The sequence below is a fragment of the Chiroxiphia lanceolata genome, chromosome 8, assembly GCF_009829145.1.
Source record: "Chiroxiphia lanceolata isolate bChiLan1 chromosome 8, bChiLan1.pri, whole genome shotgun sequence".
NCBI classification, from domain to species: Eukaryota; Metazoa; Chordata; class Aves; order Passeriformes; family Pipridae; genus Chiroxiphia; species Chiroxiphia lanceolata.
The window spans coordinates 12,570,950-12,592,728 of NC_045644.1; the positions used below are offsets into that span (position 1 = coordinate 12,570,950).

General features: G+C 45.2%; 1 protein-coding gene across 3 annotated transcripts in view; it reads left to right on the forward strand.

Annotated features, from left to right (window-relative positions):
• The first annotated feature begins 5,276 nt into the window (after positions 1 to 5,276).
• Positions 5,277 to 21,779, forward strand: part of SH3PXD2A (SH3 and PX domains 2A) — a 260,591-nt gene continuing 244,088 nt past the window's right edge. For all 3 annotated transcript variants that reach the window (XM_032694529.1, XM_032694531.1, XM_032694530.1), the window contains exon 1: positions 5,277 to 5,387. In XM_032694529.1, the coding sequence (XP_032550420.1) occupies positions 5,316 to 5,387 (72 nt within the window). In that variant the 5' untranslated portion in view covers positions 5,277 to 5,315. The remainder of the gene's footprint in view (positions 5,388 to 21,779) is intronic.

Genomic DNA, 21,779 nt, shown 5'->3' on the forward strand with positions numbered 1-21,779 from the left:
AATGTCTGGGGCAGAAAAAAAAAAAAGCACTGTTTTTGTCCACCCATGGGACTGATGTTGCTGTTGAGGAGATTCAAAAATGCTCTTTCTAAAGAAGTCTTTCAGCTGGGAAAACCACTTTTCTTTTGCATGAAGGTAACAAAACAAAATCAATGCATTCCACTGCTGAGTGGTAGAAGTTGCATGTTACAGATTTCTTCTTATAGTGCCAAGCTTGTGTGTTCATCACTTATGTTCAAACTGCACTTCCATGAGTAACTTTTCATAAGGTTTTATTTGTACATTTTTATAGTTCACAGTCTGTCAGTCAAATGTTTTCTGGTTTGGATATTGGCAGATAAATTCTTCTACTTTCTCTAGGGACTGTGCAGCCAAATAAAATTACTGTTTGGTTTCAGAGGGGTTGAATGAGTGAAAATAGTGAACAAGGAAATTCAAGTTTTAAAAGGAGTAGTGTAAATTTTAAATCTGGTAATATGGAGGACTTGGTGTCCATGTATATAGACATAGAGCTAACATGGAAAGAAAATGTGAAGAACAACAGCTTCTTCCTAGATTGACTTTATTTGTAACAAGCCTGCATTTTCAATAATGGCTTGTGACATTTGCTGCAGAGGATAAGGCAGAACCAGTCTCAAAATGTGCTATTTTGAGAACAATGAGAGTGACTGAAGACAGGGATAGCATCCAGGAAGAAACCTGGGGAATCCCAATCCAAACCTGTGATCGGTTTGTGGAACTTCAGCTGTCTCAAGTGTAAGCCTGATGTGTATTATCACACTTCAGTTGTGGCTTGGGCTTGCTTTATTTTTTTAAGCACATGAACAGATATATACAAAGCCTTCATAACAATGGAAAACTACAAGGTGTGCATGGATGAATAACAGTCTGCAATTTGCTGCTACTGCCCTGAAGAGCGTGCAGTGCACATACTGTGAATGGAAATCCTTCATCCACAACTGGTAAGAGAGGACTGAAAAATAACGTTAGTCATGAAAGGGTTAAACTGTAAGATAGCTGCTTCAAGAAAAGGATAATCTATAATTTAAGTCCAGGGAGTGAAGCAGCTCTTTCATAATGTAAGTAAAAGCTGTTATGCCGTTGGGAAAGCATATACACTGCTTGCAGAAGGAATGATTATTTTGGTTTTTCCATTATACTAGATTGTACAGAGGGGCTGACAAAGCAGCACTCTCTGGTGAGGAGGCTGAGAGGGGAAGGGGCACAATACTGTGCTCTAGGAGGGGGGAGTTGCTCTGCCAGCACTGCTGCAGGTTCCTTTGGCTGCTTTCTACCATATTAGCTGGGCCTATTTATCTCCAGAGCGAATTTTATTTGAAAAGCAGCAATCTCCCAAAAAGATGAAGTGCAATTGGCTTTTCAAAAAGTAAAAAAGAAAAAGATTGCATCGTGCTTTGTGTTTCAGAGTTTGAGATTTGAATGCCAGACAGGCTCTACTATTCCTGTCATTCCTATCAAAAGCCGTGTATGTGGAAATGCTGAAGTGGAAGGGAACTGCATGGAAAGCAGCCCTTTTAAGAAGCTGAGGTTTTGTAAGTACAGAAGCTGAGATGGGATTGTAACAAAGGCTCTGTGTTGAGCTGTTGCACATCAGAGCCAAAAAAACCCTAAGGGGCACATCTCTAGTACCATGTCTAGCAGATTATGCATGCAACTCGGGTTGCCAGTAATGAGTTGTGTGGCTAATCTGTCATGCACAGCACTGCACAGCTCCCCTTCCCCCAAGAGGCTGAGCTTAGGGCACTTTGCTTCCCCCCAGGGTGCTGAGCACCGTTAGTGGGACAGGAAAACCGTGTTCCACCTGGCTGCCCAGCCAGAAAACAGAAAGAAAAATCATCTTTAACAACAACTCCAGCCACCAGAGACAGGACTGTTAGACCCCAAGGGGGTTTACTTATCTACACTTGATACACCACGAATTAAAAAAAGGCATTAGAAATGGCCCTGATGGAGCACAGAAAAGCCTGTCCCTTGTTTTATTTTCTCACTGATTTAATGATCCAAGTGTTTTCAATTTACAGCTCAAATGCTTATTTACAAAAAATTTGCCAGCATGACAGAGTCCTCTTGAAATATGAAAACTCAAGTCATGTTCCAGCCCTGAGACCGTCACACACACACATTCTGTCACGCATCAGCTTTTGCTGTAATTGGAGCAGGGTCTAGGCTTCTGGGCTGTAGCTGCACTAGATCTGTGAGGCTAATGTGATTACCTGTTTGTTAAAAAAAAAAAAAAAGAAAAAAAAAAAAATCTTTGCCCAAATACCCATGTAGCAAAAGAGTAGAAAAAAGCTTTTAAAAATAGCTGGTTTATCTCAGCCTTCAGAAGTCTGAATTTCCCACGGTGTTCCTCAGCTGAATTTTATTGTGAGTCTGTGAAGGTGAATTATTAAATCAAATGTTAAAATTTATATTAATATATGTATTAAAATCGTTATAATAGCAGTGATATTCCCATGGAATTATAGGGCTTCAGTAATGGAGACCTTAAGAAAAAAAATGTAACTACTAAGAGCTTTAGCATTAAAATCCGTAGACTTAGTCACGTTCCTATAAATTCGCGGTGGCTCAGCCCGCGTGTTCACGGCCCGAGTCGGGTACAGGCTGTTCCACATGTGGGGTCGGCCAGGCAACAAGCCTGCCTTGCTCTTCACTGCATACCCAGCCTTTCTTTCATTCAGTCCCAGAAGCTGGAGCCTGGCTCTCCAACACAAGGCTGGGAAGTGCCGTCAGGTTCAATTTCCCAGCTGCTGCCTAAGACAGGAGCAGATTTTTTCCCAAGCCTGCAGCATAATAAAGAGGTTTGGTTATTTTTGTGCCAGTGTTGCAATACTCAGAGATTGGGCTCCCACTAGACTGGGTGTTGCACATATTTTAAGAGAACAATCCATGCCCCTAGCAACATACATTTTTCCTACATGGGTGGACAGATGCAGCAAACAACAAGGAGAGCAAAAGGTGGCAGTGAGCACAAAAACATAACATGATGGAGGAGGAGGGGGACAGAGCTGTACAAGGACTGGGCAGGCTTTGCAGGTGGAGAGGGTTGTCTAGAATGGAAGAGAATGAAATTGTCTTGAATAGAGGGAAGGTGAACAGTGGACCAGATGCTGTGAAAGAATAGGATAGACATCAAGGGAAAGTAAACTGTAAGGCACGAGTCTCAGGTTTGACTGAAAATAGCAGCTCCTTCCTTACAAGTTGAGAATATCAGTAAAATGATGCCAATTAGTAGAATGTCAGGAAGGATGGGGCAGTGTGTTTGGCGAATGATGTATTTTGTGTCTTTCCCTCACAATGACATGTTTTGATAGCTGTTTTAAAACAAACTCTGCGTGTTTTCAACAATGGAGGGGACCATCTATTCTTTTTTTGGAAAGGGTGATAGAAGAAGGGGATGGAATGTGTGATGTATATTGATAACGGATCACAGGGAAGAGGCATCCAAGACCCAAAAGACTGGCTACACCAGAAATATTTTTATCAATGGGTTATTTGAATATTTACATTTTCAAGGAGGAATCTTCTGTTTGCTCTGCACACCAGGGACTTCTTGGCCAGTCTAAACAGTAAAGGTTTGTAATGTAAATAATTGCTTTGCTGCCTTCTGTCATGCATGGGGAGTAGGGGTGGGAAGTCCCTCAAAGAAGAGGAGGGAGAAGGTGCTTTGAAGAAGAAAAGACAAAAGAAATGTGACAATGAAAATGTGCACTTGAGCTTTTTCCTTTTGTCACCCTCCCTGTTGCCAAAAATTGGTCTTATGTATACCTGTGCACATCCTAGGGTGGTACGGTGGAATTTTAGCATTTTATGTCAGTTCATTAGTTTTAGTAAACTATGTATAATAGCCGAAGAGGGAGGAAAAGGCTGACTCAGATCATCTGTCCCTGGCATTATGCAGCAGGTACCTGCCTAGTTCCCACCTGGCAGTAGTTGATAGCTTCTGTGCTGAGGGGGGGCTGCTCCTGCTTTTCCTCTTTTTTCCTTTTTTTTTTTTTTTTAAAGCAGCTTATGGAAACCAGGTGTGGCTTGAAAACACAAACTTTTTAATCTCGCCCTTCAGGTTCATGTACGTAAGGCTTTGTGACTCTGGTGTCGTGTCACATGATCGTTGTTGCAGGGCTAGTAACACTGTAAAAGTTCTGATTCAGAAATTGTACCTATAGGGCATCCAATGAAATTACATTGAGATGACTGTTCTCACTGTAAATAAGGAGCTTATTTTGCCAGGAGGTGGGACCTCTCTGCACTCCTAGGCTTGCAGATCTGGAGCCATCAGCAGCACTCTGGAATCTTACTGGAAAATCTGCACAGGCCGCTGTTCAAGAGGCTTCAGAGGAACAGAAGATCTTAGTGACCTCAGTTAATTTGGTGAATAGTTTATGGATGTCATAAAATGAGCTGAGGGCTGGAAGATCACATTGAAGTTCCCATCTCTGACATAACTTTTAAATAATCATATGTAAAATAATGACGCATTATTGAAAAGAAAAAAGAACCCCAACCTGAAATTTCTGGGGCAAACTCTTCTTTTTGGGGTGTGACTGGGGAAGATGATGCTCATTTATCTGTATATGTATATACAAAGGGCCAAAATGTGTTCATAGCTCTAAAAGCCGTCACGACAGAGGTTCTGCGTGACCTTCCTCCAGCTCTGATCCCTCTGTGTCCCTGCGGGGACAGGGTACTGGGGACCTCCCCAAGCGGTGGCCGGCCTTGAGCTCCCAGCTGGAGCCTGGTGGGAGCGGGCTCGGCCCTTCCCTCTCGGCTTTCCGGCGTGACCTTGGCCGGCTGCGTGGAGAGGGTACTTAGGGCACTCTCTCCAGTGATGAAGGGCCCTGTGGCATCCCGGGTCCCCGGGGTGTCTCTGCAGAGAGCGGGGGTCCGAGGGCGGCTCCGGGCGGGAGCGGGGCACCCAGGGGCAGCCGGCGGCGCCCGCGGCACAGGGGGGCGGTGGCTCCCGCTCCCCTCCCGCCCCGTCCCGTCGCGCCGGAGCCCCCCGGGGCCGCCCGGGGGCGGAGCCGTCGGCCCGCCCGGCCCGGCCCGGCCCCTCCCGCCGCCGCAGCGGCCGCGCAGCCCCGGGCAGCGGGCAGGGAGCGGGGCCGGGCTGGGCTGCCGTGAGCGCGGAGCCGCCGCCGCGGCGCGGGGCGGAGCCGGCACCGGGGCATCCTCCCTTCCCTGCCTGCCTCCCTCTCTCCCTGCCGCCCGCCCGGCATCGCCGCGGCGGCAGCGCGGCCGGAGGGTGCTGCCAGCGCCGGGCGGGAGCGGCGGAGCGCCGCCGGCGGTGCGCGGAGATGCTGTCCTACAGCGTGCTGGACGCCAACGTGGTGGACGTGGAGAAGCGGAGAAACCCCTCGAAGCACTACGTGAGTGACGGCGGGGCCCGGCCGAGCCCCGGCCCCTCGGGGGGCGGCCACACGTGTGCGGGAGGGACGGGACGGGACCGGAGCGGTGCCCGGAGCGGTGCCCCGGGTGCCGTCCCTCGCCTGGCTTTGGGGGAGACACCCGCCCCAGGTGAGGCGGCCGCGGGACTCCGGGGGCAGCGGGGACCCGCACGGCCTCCTGCTGTGGAGGTGCGGATCTTCTTCCTCAGCCTCTTTCATCCCGTTTTGTTCTTGGCTCGTTTTAGTGTTATGATTTTGAAGTTTCCTTCCCCTCTGGAGGTGGATCTTCCCTTCTTCCTCGCAAGACCCAGCACAGGATGGGGGAGGTCTCCCAGGTCCCCGGGTTGTCCCCATCCTGGCCGGGGTGCTCGGTGTGGAGGGGAGCAGGGCTCGGCTGCTGGTGGGGCCAGGGAGCCGGCGGTACTGAGCGCATCTTCGCTCCTTCTCAAACACAAATTACATTCAGACCTTTTGGAGGGGGCAGCCGGTCTGCAGGGTTATCAAGGCAGACTTGGCGTTTGGAGCTCTTTCATCTCTCGTTCGCCTTCTTCCTTTCACATCTTACTGCTAATAGCACAGCAGTAAAGGAGAGTTTTCAACAATCTTCCCGTAACTTCGGTATTGCAGCGTGTCATGTGGAGGTGTCTTTGCCTGAAAGAGTTTGCAGCACATATAATCTAGTAGCTTTTGTCCTTCCACGTAAGTAGAGAAGGTATCTTTTCTTCTCTCTCTGGCTGTTTCTGGATTTTAGTTGCACCAAATCCTTTAACTCTTCTTCAAGGTACAGTATATGTTTTTAAACACAGAAAGTTGGATTTTGTGTATAGAGAAGGTAAATCTTCCAGCTTTGGTAAGGAAAAGCCTGAGGGGGTGTTATATCTGCTGTGATATTGCACTGAGTATACTGTGTTTCCTGGCATTGCTTGTCTGCCAGATTTCTTTAGAGCTGGTCAGCAGCTGAATGGATTGCTTGAAAGATAAGGAGAAAGATTGGACTTAAACCTATGTATTAGTATTTCATACCACTGAGCTTTTCCCTCTAAGGCTTAGACCATAACCCAGTTTAAGGCTAGAGGGCACTATGTTGCTGGGAGATGCAGACTTGTAAAGCTGAAGCTCTCATCTACCATGGAGTTAAGCATCTTGTGCCTAATTCATAGGAGGAAGTTCCAGGTCTTATGTCCTCTAAGGTTACAGCTGGACCTGTTGTTCAGTCTGTTATGCACTCACGACTTCCAGGTGGGAAAGGCTTCTTCACCTTTTGCAAGCTGCTGCTGTAAATTGTGGCTGCCACAGCTGCAGGCTGTTATCCCACATGAAAGGTGACAGCAGAGAAGTAGGTCTGCCAAGCACCAAAATATAGAAAAGGACTGGTAACAACACTTCCCTGATTACCAAGAGAAATTGACGCTGTTAATTTCTTGTTTGTTGGAAAATAACCAGAAAACAAGGTTTTAAAATTCTGTATTTACAGGATTTGAAAGAAAATATTTCCCGTATTTACCTGTAGAAACACATCTTTGTTGATCCCTGTCACTGCATTTTAATAACAGTAACCTAAACTATTCCAAGAAGCTCTCTTTAGTGCTTCTAGTGGCAAATCTATATCTTTCTCTTCCCCATTCTCATTGTACAGATTTTCTAATATTCTGTACAACAGTTACACACTTCCATGTGTCCAGTTCTTGGCCAAAAAATCAAACCAAATGGTTTGTTGAGTGACTAGATGTGTGTCTGCCTTTTGTTCCACTGACTCTCAATCTCTGGTTTTACAGTATTCAGCAAAATAGGGTCTGAGTTTACAAGCAAATGTTGGAATAATTCAGTTAAAAATAATAGTCTTCCACATCCCTATGGAGCTTTTTCTTCTACCTGAGTAAATTAGCCCACAGGTCCAAAAGTCTTGGACTATTCTTCATTTCCTCAATTGCAGTTTGATGCAGATGCACATGCTGCAGCTTTTCATCTACCTTTGGCTGGAGTAACTGACTTAAGGTGAACTCATACTTTCAAGGAATTTAATTCCCTGGGTCTGATCCGCTGATCATGGTTACTTTGGTTCTGTGCTTTTTTAAACGTGAAACAACTCTTATCTGCTAAAATGAATATGAACGCAGCTTGGGATTTAACTCTCTCCATTGCCTGTGGATAGTTTGGAGAGTACAAAGCTTTGTGCTCTCTGTGTTATGTGGCTCTGAAATATCAAGAAGCCTTTCTACCTCCAACTTTCATAAACGACTTCATGCCATACCTTCAGGCCATGTGAATGAGCCTTGGCATCAGATTAATGATGTGTTTCTCTGGTGGATGGGGACCTGAGTACTGCAGGTGTTTTAATGTGACTCTCTCTCCTTCTAATTGTGATCTCTCAGGACCATAGGGGAACCTGGAGATATGAAGGCATGGCCTTACCTTTGTGAGCGTTTGGAGAGGGCTAAATGTGAGTAGCGCATAAGCTCCTGCGCTGCTTGGCTTAGAAGCAAGGAGTCATTGCCTGGAGCAGGTGTTTTTCATGATATGAGCACAGCTTTTGTGGCCTTGACTCGAGAAAGTAAAAGGAAGAAGGCAGCTTTACTTGTCCTCTGCTATGATCCCACGAGTGTGAAACTTCTGAAGATATTAATAACTCCCTGGAAGTTTTGTAGGGCTCTGCATGGGGGAAGAGATTAAAATCTTAGATCCAGTGCTATTCGATAGGAGTCCAGCCAGCTCTCTACCCTCTCCTGGGAAATCCCTATTAGGGAACGAGTCCACAATGCTTCCCTCTGCATCTCTGTCAGCAACTGGTGGCACAACACCACCTGGTTGGCTGGGGGCCCTGGATGGTGGCCTGTGAAAGGATAAACAGAAGGTTGGGTCAATAACCACACGCTTCTTGAGTGGTATATCCCCAATACAAGTCCTGCTGCCCTTACAGCTTTTGACTTACCAAATTAATTTCCCGTTCTTTCTCCATGCTGATGGTGTTTTAAAAATTGATTTGCACTCGCTAATACTTTAAAAATGTTAAATCTCCTCGCTTTCCCCCTTCCCTTTTCTTTTAACAAGAACAATGTCAGGAAGGTCAAGTCTGGGTTTGTTGGAAAGACCCTTGATGCAGCAGGGGTCACACATTGGCTGAGCAGTGCTGTGGTGAAGCTGGGTGGATTAGGACAGTGTGGTTAATGGTTGAAGGTGTCAGTTAATCATTCTGAAGAGAAAAAGCTGGTAGCAAAATCCAAATCCCCTTTCCGGCCCCTGCTAAGCTTTAAACAGTCTGAAAGTCTCTTTTCTCAGTTGATGAGGTTTGATCTGTTTATGGGATAGCTCCTCTGGCTTTTAGTCTGAAACTGTGATTGTCTGAATTAAACATTAAATGGTCCCAAACCAGAAGTGCATTCTGTATTTAAAAGGACCCACTGTTGATGCTTGCCTCCTTTAACCATCCATCGTGGAACTTAAAAAAAGACATCTTTCCCTCCCCTCTCTCAGTTCCCAGGTTATCTTTAGGCAGATAACTTGCCCTTTACCCAAATGTCTGACTCCTTTAGAAGCCCTGCAGGGAGCCTCTGCCTACCAGATGGTCTTGATCTTGCTCTCAAGGAGGGGATATTGAATTAGCACCTTCACCTGTTCACTGCTTTGCAGACCTGGGTGATGGCAAATATTCATTAGAAGCCAGATGAATGGGATCCCCCACCCCCCCACCACTCTGCTGAGGACTGAGTAGTTACTGATGTGCATTATCTCACCAGACATTTATATGCTTGAGGTCATTTCTAAGGTCTCTTAAGTGTGCCTGTGTTGTCCCGAGGGCAGGGATGGATACATCAGTACAGATTTTCTCTTCCAGCACTACTCTACTCCAGTTGCAGTTGGGCTTTGTGTGTTTTTCAGCTTTGTACAGCATGGAGGAAAGGTAAAACGCTCTTGCTTTATAAGTGGCTGCTCTGTCTCTTTCCGGTTAGACTGAGGTGCATTGCTGATTTTAGTCATCTGAGATGCAGGTATACTGTCCCAGTTCCTTCCCAGGGTAATTGTTTCCTAATGGCATCTCTGAATGTCTTGAGATCTCTTGTAGGAATCTCTCTGCTGCACGGATATGGTTGCTAATCTTCTCAGGGCACTGGCATTGCTGACTTTTAAGGGATTGAGTTCTGCTGTGTTGAGTTTCAGCACTGCTCCCAGGAGAATGTGACTGTGCTTGTCACAAATGACCTGTTGTAAAATGTCAGCACGCTCTGAAGAAAAATGTTGTACTGTGAGGGTCAGATTCTGCTCCTTGTCTCTTGGCTGCTCCTGCTTACTGCTTAGACTCAAGAGCAACTCGGATGCGATCAGGCATCTTCATGGCTTCATTTCTCTATGTTGCATACTGCTTGTTATACAAAGATCTGGAGAGTCTGGATATGTCATGGGTTTAGTGGCAAGGATCTTTGTTCCTACCTGGGAGAAGGAATTGCTATCCTGGGAAAAGGAGCTTTATTCCCCCTGCTTGGGTCGTCAAGTGGGTGTGGCCCTGCTTGCAGGTCTGAGTTGAGGAGCTCCGTGTGCCACTTGTGCTAGGAGTACCAGCAGCTTGGGAGTAAGGAAAGCTCAGCCTTTCTTTGTTTGACTATTTTAGCTAGCAGAGCTGGGGTCTGTGAATCAGGTATCTTCCAGAGTGAACAAGATTTGGCATACCTGGAGCTCCCATGTTTGGTGGCCTGCAGGTAGAGAGCAGTGAAGAACCTGATATGAATCACAAGGCAGTGTTAGGTGAGTAGATTGAGCACCTATTTAGAAATTGTGATCCATTTTTTGCTCTTCCCTTCCCCTCATCAAGACATCCTGTGTGGCTTTCCTTCCAAGGACCATGATCCAGCTTGACTCATTGACCTGAATTATTATGGTTATTATTACTATTATCTTTTCCTGGGGTGATGGGCAAGAGCCAGAAAATTAGCAGGCTGCTCTGTGACTTCATATTTTCTCAGAACTGAACTTCTGTGCATTGGCAAGGCTTGTGTCAAAGGGGGCTGTAATCCCCTGTGTGCAGAGCAGAGGAGAGCTCAGGAGAAGGCAGATTGGGGTAAAACCTTGCAGTGGCTTTCTCTGTGTGTAGACCACTGCCCTGCTGAGGTAGAATAGACAAAGATCCACCACTCTGCCTGTTTCAGTTGCAAATCTTATGATTTTGGAGAGTGTATACAAAGATTTGGTTGTTTTTTAAAGTCTGATGAAACACATCAGGAAGAAAAGAAGTCAGTGTTTCTGAAATACCTGGAAGCCATGAGTAGACAGTTCTCTGCAGGTTGGTTCAACTCTTAGTCCCTACTCCCAAATGGCCAGAGGAGCAGGGACAGCAGGAGGGAGAGGTCAAACCTTTGCTAGTCCAAAGCTGCCTTCACCCAGAGGACTTCTCTCTTCCTTATCACTGCAACCAGTTTTTGATTGAAATGTTCTTGTTGAAGTGAAATTCTTCTCTAAAAAAAGAGGTTTTAGTTTCCATATCCTATTGGGTTTTTACTTTTTGGACACCATTGTTTTATGAGGCCAAGATAAAGTACAGGTTTTTCCTATTCATTGGCTTAACAGATTCACTTTCTTCCCTTTCTCGGCATCCCCTCAGCGTTCCACTGCCATACCTGCATGTGGTTCTCTCTGTTGGAGGTCTGTTCACTCTTACCTTGTCCTAGGAAGTGCCAAAGAGAGGCACAGTCCTTTGAGCTTGTTCAGAGCAGGTTTGCAAAGTAGCTCAGATGTTTTTGGGCATTTATGTGCTTTTCACCATGTGCTGCCTGGCAGTTCTTGCCTATGGAACTCCAGGCTGCTTCTGTGGGTTGCTGAGGAGCCCCAGCAGAGTAAGGAGCACTCACAGCTCTTTCTTCCAGCAGAGCTGTGAGTTGGTAACACTCAGGTAAGAGAAAGTGGCCTCTAAATTCAACAGTTTGCAAAGCAAATGACTGTCCCCAGCCTTAACAATAGATTAAAAACCAATAGAGAGATGAGGTAGTTGTCCTGATTCGCTGTGGTCAGGGCAGGATGAAGTAACGCTGGAGCCTTGACAGCCCAGCAGGCTGCCTGCACTGCCTCTCCTACGGTTGAACCTGCAGCGTGCTGGGAGGGCAGCCAAATGAAAGCTCAGGGAAAAGCTTTTAGCAAGCCTGTGAGCTGGGGGCAACAGCTCCCCAAAGCCTCCAAGTTCCATTTTAAAAGCGATGGAGATGCTACTATTGACTTTCAGTGGGACTTGGTTGCCAGGGGGACGTTTTCCTAAGAGACAAGTGCTTTTGGCTCCTGCCAACTGCAAGTGACCTCTGGCTTCATGAGATCCCTGAGTGGGGTCAATGTGTGGGTGCTGGGGCCCACTAGTGTAACACAGCTTGATAGGTTGTAGTCAGAATTATGTGTTTCACTGCTTTTGAGTTAAAAGGGAGAGGAATGGAGACACCAAATCTTGGAGAGAGAGGTGAACAGACATCCTAAGGAAACAAGTGTTGGAATAGGAAATGGGGCCCAGACTTCCTGCATCCCAGAGCAGCTTGTCTATTCATCTCACACCCCCACTCAGCCCTTGGAGAGATGGGCAGTTCAAGGGCGTTGTCTCCTCCCATCCCTACAAGGTAGGGTATATGCTGGTACTCTCACTGGGAAGATGAGGCAAGAAGTTAAGTGGCTGAACCAAAGCCAGCCATGAAGTGTGTGGCAGCATTTTACAGTATTTTCTTTGGCTTTCAAAGCAGTCTTGCAATTTATCTGATAAAAAGTACAGTCCAAAAAAATACTACGCTCGTATTCAGTCTTTGTCTTCCTCAAAACCCATTTCCCATTTTATATGAATTAAACAGGAAGAGGGATTCAATGTGCCCCTACCTGAGGCAGGAGGTGACGTACAAGCTCTTTAATTTAGTCATTTGGGAGGAAACAGCTGGACCTTCTAATGTGAGGTGATTTTCTTTTTTTTTGATCTTCCTTTTTCGTGCTGTATCCACTTAATCTATGCCAGCTCATGCAAAGGGAACTGGTCCCCAGAAACCACAGAGAAGAGCAGGTTCATTAGAGGGGCTGACAGCACCGTGTGTTGTTTGACATTGTGAAGCTGAGTGCTTTCATGTAGCAAGAGCAGACACCTTCTTGCCTGGAGCGTTCTGTGTAAATATTGCATGAAGAAGGCAGAGAGCTGTACAGTAGCAGCTCTCTGCTTGAAATTGGTGGTGTCTGCTGCTTAATCAGGTAGTGTCAAAGCCAAATGCAGTCAAGTTAATGGGAAAAAAAAAACCCTAGTAGCTTTGCTGGGCCTTATTTCACACCTCTAGAGAAAGGCTTTATTGAAAGTAATTACTAAGTTCGTAATTACTAAGTTTTTTAATATAGTGCATCTCCCTTTGTTTTTATGATAAGAGCAAAAACATAGTCTCCCGGATCTATTTATCCTCTTCTGGGCAGGAACATAATCACATTTGGTGTGGGAAGGAAAGCAAAAGGAAACCAGGTGATTTTCTTCACCTCAAAGGATTTTAAAGTGGAATATAATCCAGGCTAGTTAGAGCCTTCCCACTTTATTGTTCTCACTCTTTGCACCACCTTCTAGGTGAATGTATTGTAATAATAATAATTTACTCCTTCAAGCTCACATTCAAGATGTCAGTTATATGATATTCTCATTGTATGTATTTATAAATATGTGGAGGGGGGGTGTTGGAGTGCATAAGAGTGCTTATTATAAAGCAAGGATGCTTTTGCACTGAAACGTGCACACAGACCTGAAAGATGGTCTCTGTGCTGGGCTGTTAAGACAAACGATGACACACAGGTACAGGCAGGTGGGGGCAGTGAGACAATGTCAGCCAGCTGTGCAGGTGATCGTCCTGGTGTGATGGTAACCTGAGCTACTGCCTGGTGGGTATTTAGGCCTTATTTCAAAGAATGGGCATGGAGGACAATAATGTAATAACACTTTAAATTATCCTAGGGTGAAGGTAGAGCAGAGAAATACTCTATTTCTTGTAGCACCTGTACAGGCTTGAATATGGTGATGGTGTTAATTGATGCTCTCATGCTTGGGCTGACCTTTGTGGTAATTGTTAATATTCTCTTTTTGATTTTATTGAGCTATTAATTTTGGCAAATCTGCTCCCTATTCCAGTTTCTGGAAGAGGAGCTCAATGTGTCGCTAACCAAGTCCTTGGACTGGGAGCATTCTACTTTTGTGGGCAGAATATACATCCCCAAATCTGTGTCTTTATCAGAATATCACATATTGCACTAGTATGCTGCAGTGTATTCTTAATTGCTCTTAATAGGCACTGACTGCTCTAGCACAGGATCTGGATGTACCGCGGCTTCACAATAAGGCTGTAGTGCTGTGTAGTAACATCCATTATTATCGTGCAACTTCTTCAGTTTGTGAGAGTTGACTCACTGGATAGAATAAAATATTCATAGACTGTAAGTGTCAATAAATATGTGTGTGGTCCCATACACACTGTGTTTGAAACCTGACTGGCAATAATTATGTTTTGATATGTTGCTGGCACTGTTTCTCTGACCAAGGGGGTGTGTTTTATTTCTCCTGTAAAGCACGCTCGCTAAAAGCACGGGTGCACTGGGCTCTGATGCCCTCAGTATTCAGCAGAATGATTTTATAGGCTTGATTCAAACTTGTTTGCAAGGAAAACATCCCTCTCTCTGTTCCTAGGGGAGAAGCATGCCAAACCTCTACTAACCATAGCTGTGTTTAAACAGGAGCTCCGCACTGCCATTCTGTCTCCTTTACAGAAGTCTTCCATAGCTGCCCCTGACATACTAGAAGCATGGTTCTCCACTGTCCAGGACATGCCTGTAAATGCAAACTGTAATGTATGAAGTTCATAAATCATCCAGAAAGGTTTGAATGTCCAGTGTGATACACACAGGACAGTGTGTAGTGTGGTAGAAGAGCTCATGTGGCCTTGAACTTCTCTGGATCTTGGTGTGCTCTGCTGCCAAGCCAACACCTTTTATAAAGTGTGAGATGCACGTGTTTATTAAGGACTGACTGCTAGCACCAGTTTTGAAGCCCCCAAATTTGGGTCATATGCCTCTACTGGCAGGTCTGCCCCTGGAAGCAGCGGCTGCAGAATGGCAAGGTCATGTTGTTATCTGGAAATGGGAATCAGGCTGTTGCTTCCCTAAGAGTGCTCAGCAGAATGGGTAATGAATGGATGACATAAGAGCTGCATTCCCCTCTGAGGAAACACACATCCAGGATGCCAGCCATGCTTGTCAACTCTGAGCCTGTTCCTCTAGGGCATTCTTTCCTGTCTTGGAGTGCCAGGGTCTGTGGAAGTATTTGAAGTGGAGTATGGTCTTTCTGGGAGTAGCCCTTGGCAGTAGGCTACTAGTCGCTGCTCTCTGATCTCGCTCTGGTGTCTCCATATTACCTGTCAGGAAAGCTCACTGGCTGGGGTGAAATCTTGCCAGGCATTCTTGTACCACGAGAGGTTTGATGCAGCAGAGAGCATCTCAATTACCATTTTCCTAACTCTGTAAAGGTGAGATTTTGAGTTGCTCCCTCAGCATCCTGTGAGATTTTCCTACTCTTTGTCTCAGGTTATCTATTATTCTCTGTAAATTAGCCCATGCATGTATTTTTTGTGGGTAGAAGGTTATTCCTGATCTTTCCTTCTCCAGCAGTGAAAACCTACAGTAGACCCATGTGACCCCAAGCAAAATACGTTGAATATCAGTTTTAAATGTTTTAATACTTTAAAAATCAATTTTAAAACAAGCTTCGCTGCTTGCTGTCTGAGCTCAGTACATTTTCTTTGCCTGAAAATTTGATGCTCTGACCTCTGCCTTGTCTTGAGCAGCCTGAGCTGAGGGATGGTTATTCCCAGGATGGATGCTATGAGAGGCAGCTGAGCTCCCAGTCTTCAGCAGGATCAGGGCAGCTGGCACAGCCCCTGCTAGTGCATAAGTGGGAGGCCTGCAGTTTCCCAGGGCTGTCACTGCAGCAACTTTCACTGGCATTAAAATCACTTAGAATTTAAAAACAAACAAACAAGGACATGTGAAGTATTTTCCGGGAAGGAGACCATAGAGAGCAGATTAAGTACATCTGCCTCTCCCATCTCCCAGACAGGAAGAAAGACTGGAGTTCAGTGTTTTCCTAAGTGGGATTAAAACAGGCTCTGGAGCTGCCTTCTGGGGTGGGACAGAGGAAAGCCAGGAATAGCAAGGAAGGTCTGTGTGTGTTTTATAAATGCATCTATATCAGGTGAAACTGTCTAGAATCTCTGAAGCTGTGCTGGTGGTAATATCCATTTTATTAACAAAAGCCTGCTTATTTTATATTAATAATAAGATACTAGAGCTATTAGAAAAGAATAAAAAATGACTGGTTCTAGAGGAACATCAACGCTGGTTTTCCTTGTATGAAAAGATTGCAGTCCTGTACCTTCTACATTTTACAAGCCCTGGATGTCCTTAACAAGTTCTTTTTGTCTCCTGGGGAATTCAGATAAATTTTCTTCTAACCTTTCAGCAAAAATTGTTTTATAAAGACAACCCAGGATGTTTTACTCAAAAGGAATCTAGTGCAGTAGCCAGCCTCTGGAACGCTCTCACTTGAGGCATATGGAAGAGTCTTTTGGCTGTTATTGCTCAAGAAGAGATTTTCTGTTTAATCTTTTGCTGCTGTCTGTGATTTTAGCAGTCTGTGTCAAAACTTTGGGCTGTTTTGGGAAAGCAACTTTCCACCTGTTTCTGAGCTGGGCAGCTGTAGCTTGCATTTCATCCTTTAATGCAGATATCCCCAACTTGTTGATGATAAATATAAATAGTTCCATTTAATCTAAAAATATTTTAACTACCTTTTTCATGGGTAACAATCCTTGGAGATTACAGTAGCCATGATCTGTGGGGGAGAGTCTATCAATCTGTCCCTAAACCTCGTTCTGTTCTCTGGACCAGTGGCTTTTTGTTTAGCAGTGGCAATTTGCCAGTGGCACTGGAGAGTGACTGTGTATGGGTGTGCCAGAGGCGCTCCTGTCTTGGAGGGAGTCTCTTTCTTGAAAGAACTGAGGCTCTGGCCCAGGTGAGTGGGGTCTGAAGACTTACAGCCTGGGGATGGGAGCAAGGCACTGCTGCTCAGACCCTTTGCCTCACCAAAGGTGTTGGTCAAATTGCTTGGCTGCAGTGCCTTGGTTGGGTTTTCTACCATCCTTTCAGCTGCGAGTAACACTGTACGTCTGTGTACCCTGGTTTGGGCCAGAATGACCATTGGGGTTGCTGTTTTACTGTGTTTATCTTCTTGTTGGGGGAGTGTGCAGGTGTTTGGTAGGAACTGGGGTTTTGATGCAGGGTCTTTGTGTGTGCACACGTGTGCTTTGCTTCTGTTTTGACTTCTGTATTGCTCCGCGTTTGAACAAGAAGAGGGTATGGTCAAAGAAATGGGGCAGAAAGCAGAGGTTTGCAGAGGATCTTTAGGTCCCATTGGAGCTGATGCCACAGTCCTGGCCAGACTCTAAGAATAGTCTTTTATTTCATTTTTTCCCCCTTCTTCTGACAAGCTCTAATCCTTCTCACAGCATGGAGTTATTTGCCATTGTCTCAAATCTGGGGTTCTAGGTGATCTCTTAAATATTGTAGGTCTGGATTGGAGACCATCTTGAGGGCAATCACCAGTGCCTTCCACTGGTCTGAGAGTCTGAAAGGACTGAGAGTATAGCACTGATGTGCTTACTGCAGCCTTCACTCCTGAGGAGAGGTGACCCAACACTTTCCCTGTGTGCCAAGGGCTTTGTGGGGTTCTGCCCACCATGTTACCCTACAATGATACTGGGCCATCAGGGCTCGACTTCTCCGATGAGAAGAGTGAAATTGTTCTCTACCAGACACTGGCATTTATAGGATTCCAGGTGTCCTTGTGTACAGATCTTGTCTGTGTAGAGCTGCAACTTCTTGGTCATTGTCTTGCTGTGTATGAGGTGTTGCTGGGATGTGATAAAGATTTTGACTCGGATCAGGGCAAGGGTGCAACTTGGCCATGTGATTTGATTCACAGTTGACTTGAAAACATTCTAAGGAGTCGAATGAAGAAATGATGCCCACTCTGTTTGTAAAAGAGAGAGACTTTAGTTGGTACTAGCAAAGGGCTGACAGTCCAAACCTGATCAAATGTGTGTTTATCTGACAGCATCCTGTCCTGCCTGGTCCTTTATCAATCTTCTGTGTCTGGTTAACATGAGCTGTAGCACATCTGGCTCCAACTCCTATTGCCAAAAGGCCAACGCACATCGTGACAGAAGGGTTAAACAGAAGGTGGAAGTGACTGATGGCTTGCTCTGGGCAGTAACACAGCAGTAAATGCTGAGATGACATGGGAACACTCTTTAGCTGACGTCCTTGCAAGCCTCTTGGTGACATCAAACTCCTGGACCACTTCCAGTCGAGTTTGGCCTTGCCCCAGTGACAATAGATGTTAATCTGTTGGCTTGTCAGAAAAACGTGTTAGTGGTTTTTTTACAGATCCATTTCCAACCCTCAGATTTTCCTGCTAGTAAACACAGCATTATGTCATTGTTTTACCAGGAGCCAAGCACCAAAGCCAACTGTGCAGTACTGTTGTCAGCAAATGTCCTTTCACTTTGGGGATGTATTTGAGTTCCCAGGCTCTTTTTTCCCCACTATTGCCCGTGTTCTGATCTCTGTGTCCATCAAAAGCCTACAACACTTTATGGGGAACACATGTAGGGTCCAGCAGTTGTGGGTAACACTTTTCAATGTATTTGTATTAGATGGGGCTCTTGTACCTGTTTAGCAAAGGTGCCTTGGTTTGTAAACCTTCATCTTTTGGTTACATTGGCCAAGACAAACTCTTGGACCCACATGCAAAACAAGGTGAAGGATTTTGCAGCCCAGCTTTGCTTCTAATTGATAAAATAATAGCCAAGTCGTAGCCAGGGGCAAGGTCCTGTCCATGGTAGATCCTGTTTGTTTCAAAACACAATAGCTGAGTTCCTATTAAAAAGACTGGTTGTCAAATTGCTAATGTTATAAATTAACTTCCATAGCTTTCAGAAACAGCACTCACCACAGATGAAATAAAGCCATTTATAACATTCTTGTAACTCTTGTTCCTTGTTTTGCTTCTAGACTTATTTCCAGCTGTCTTTGCAAAGGATATGAAAGAAAAGATTTATAAAGTTACCTCCAGTGGTTCGGAGCTAATCTGCTTAAAACAAACAAACCTCCTATCCCTACCTCTACTTGACTGGGAACAGTCAAATCCTTCTCATACCAAGGCCTGTCTAAAATCATCTCCCACATCAATTGAAGTAATCTAGAAGCAGGGAAAAGAGGAGAGAGATATGTTAATTTGAATGCAGACCTATAATTCTTCTGATACAGGCATGGATAGATGATAGAGAACTGGTTTAACCCCTTTGCAATAGTGGAGGAATTACAACATTCTTGGGTATGAGGTGGAATAAAATTAAATTTTATTTACATAATTAAGCTGTACAACACCTTGTTGAAAAGTGTTATGAAGACTTAAAGTATAACTGGTTCACAAAGAACTGACAAATTTCTGGGGATAAGACTGCCATTAAATACAGCAGTCAAGATACGTGGTTGGGTCAGAAAGTCTGTTACCTGCCAATTGCTTAAGACTAAGCACCCTGTGTTCTCTATGTTGCTGTTAAGCAGTTTCCATCTAACTTCATTAAAAACAGAGTGCAGAGCTTAGATACAGCTTCATTCTGACCCAGCCTGCATCTCGTGATGCCTTCCCAGATGTCCCTTAGCTGTATGGCACTAACTCAGGCTGCTGGGCCTGGTTATATTGCTCACAGCAGCGAGAGCTGTTGATTCTTGGCCAGGTAAAGTTAGGAAGCACAGTGCATGCCGTGAGGAAGTGAACCTCCATCATCACTTCCAACTCCCTTTTCTGCTCCATACACTTTTTTTTTTGGATCCCATCACATGTTTATGGGCTAGTGTTGAATATCTGGGCCTTGACAGATCCCTTTCTGCTTCCCAGTCTTGGGTCAAGTGGCAGTCTATTTTGTTGGAGATATCACGTCTGGTATTACTATTAATATATGTTCAGGCCTTGTAGTTATCTAATGCCTTTCATCCAAGGGTCTCCAACACTCTGTACATCAGCACCTCTTTGCAAGGTAGACAGATCAGACAGGGAAAGCATTGTGTTTGTAGCAGTATGTCTCCTGGCAGAAGTGCCTTCTCAGAGCTGTCAGGAGACTAGTGGATAATTTGGACTGATGGAAAACAGTGTTCCTTTTATGGCTGAAAGTGGGTCATGGAACTGTAGAACATAGACCTGGGTCATTAATGCTGTCTAAGCATATTGCATTCCCACATATGAACCTTCAGGGTGGTTGTGTTGGCTTGACTGGGAGCCTCAAGCTTCTTCTGATGGTTGATGACTTCCAGTACAGACCTTTCGTTATTCACAAGCATCCTGTTCTTACACCAGTTTTGTCCTTTTGCATAAGGTTTCTTCACTCTCAGTTTGATTTGACCTCTTATCCCTCTTCTCCCCACTGTTATGGAGAATGATTGTGGCCCTTCTTAGCCTTCATTCTGCTGAGCTCCTCTGGCCTCCTCTTGTAGAAAACACCACCCTGAAAGGTACAGAGCAAACAGGTTTCCTTGCCCCACACTTCTCACAGTCACTGCACACTGAACACTGAACTGCCAACAGTTCAGTCTGGGCAACACCAAGCATGTGATGGGTTAATTTGTACTGCTGGGTACAGCCTTGCTCATCTTGGCAGAGGCCAGATGCAGCTGCCAGGAGAAAGTTTGACCTCAATGGGGTGATATTCTGGATGCAATCAGGTGTGATTTGGAGTAGACAGCTCCTGGATCTGTCCTGTCCCTGCACTGTGCACTGTGTCAACCTGAAGGAGGATGCCTCCAACTTGTGGTTCTTTCACAGTTACATTTTCTTCCCTTCAGGGACTTTCAGAGCTAGTCCCAAAGCCTTGCAAAAGCAGAGAAGAGAAAACGTGGCTGGTTATGTTCCCACAGTTAGCTTTAATTGAGGTCATTTTAAGCAAATGGTGTCTATTTAATGTTCTGATAGCACAGATAAACCAATTTTCAGCAGGTCTTGGGAATGGAGCAGTAGAGATGAAGGGCATCGTTTTAGGGGGCAGCATCTTGCCTGATGACATGCTTGGCAGGGTTACTGGAGCACTTGGGTGAAGCTCTCTCATTTGGACAACTTCTGCACATCCTGCTTGGGTGAGAGGAGAGGTGGCCTGTGGTTTCTGTCTGAACTTCAGCAATAGTGAATAATTCCAGATTGACGCTGTGGAAGCTTGCTGTTTTTGTGAAGGGTGGACAAGCCAAACATAACAAGAGTTCCTCAGTGCTTGGGGAAGAGAACCAAGGTCACCATTTGGAGCCTGTAGTTTTGGCAGACACAGAAATGACGTGCCACATCATATGTGTATTGGTGGAGATAGCTGGGGTGATTATCAGCAAGCTTCTTTGTAGGCTGGTTTGTGATGCTGATGATCCAAAACTGATGTTGGGATGTTCCGGACAAACACACTCTCTTTTCAGCTTCCATATCTGCTATTTTTTAATGTTTTTGGCATTGGTCTTTGGGGTAAGGAAGAGGCCATAGCAGTCCCTGGGATTTCAATCCCCATGAGTCCAAGTTCTGAGCTTGTAGATCTGCTGCCATTAAAATTAGCATCGCTTGAAGTTGTCCCCTTTATAAAGCTGGATGCTGACTCTGCTGTACTGAGTTCCTTGTCCAGAGCTGTCCTTGATCCTGGCTGTTTGGCCAGCTATTCTCCTGGCTGGTATCTCTCCATCGTCCTTTGCGGGGGAACGTTCCCAGGACCTGCCATGAAGATTGTTAAATGTCCTCTCTTGTGTGCCCAGTGCCTGTTTTTTTAACAAATCAGTCCTACAAGATGTGTATCAGTGAAAATAATAAGAATGCAGCTTATTTCATCAAAACAGCCCTTCAGATATATAACTCCATCTTAGAGGTTGATTTTTTTGGGAGACCCAAGAGGGGAACACAGTCCCTTACGTTTTAAGGAAGTTTTTGCACTGAGATTCATGACCTGTTTCAGAAGCACTGGTAGAAGTAACACAGGCAGTAGGTTTGCCTGTCTTAAATTCACTATTCAATGGATGAAAAATGTGCAGAGACCACTTGTTAAAATTATACTTGGTATCTTTGCACTTCTTCACAACTGTCAGTGAAACTACAACAGCACTTTGGAACCTGTGCTTACTGTGGCAGTGTCAGCAATAGGTAGCAGTGTGGGGGATCATGACGGAAGCCCTTACAAGTCTCTAATGTAATTTGCTAAAGGTAAAACCAGAAGGTTGCAAGCCATCTTTCTGGGTGGAGCAGGACGTTTGAGCAGGGATAACGAT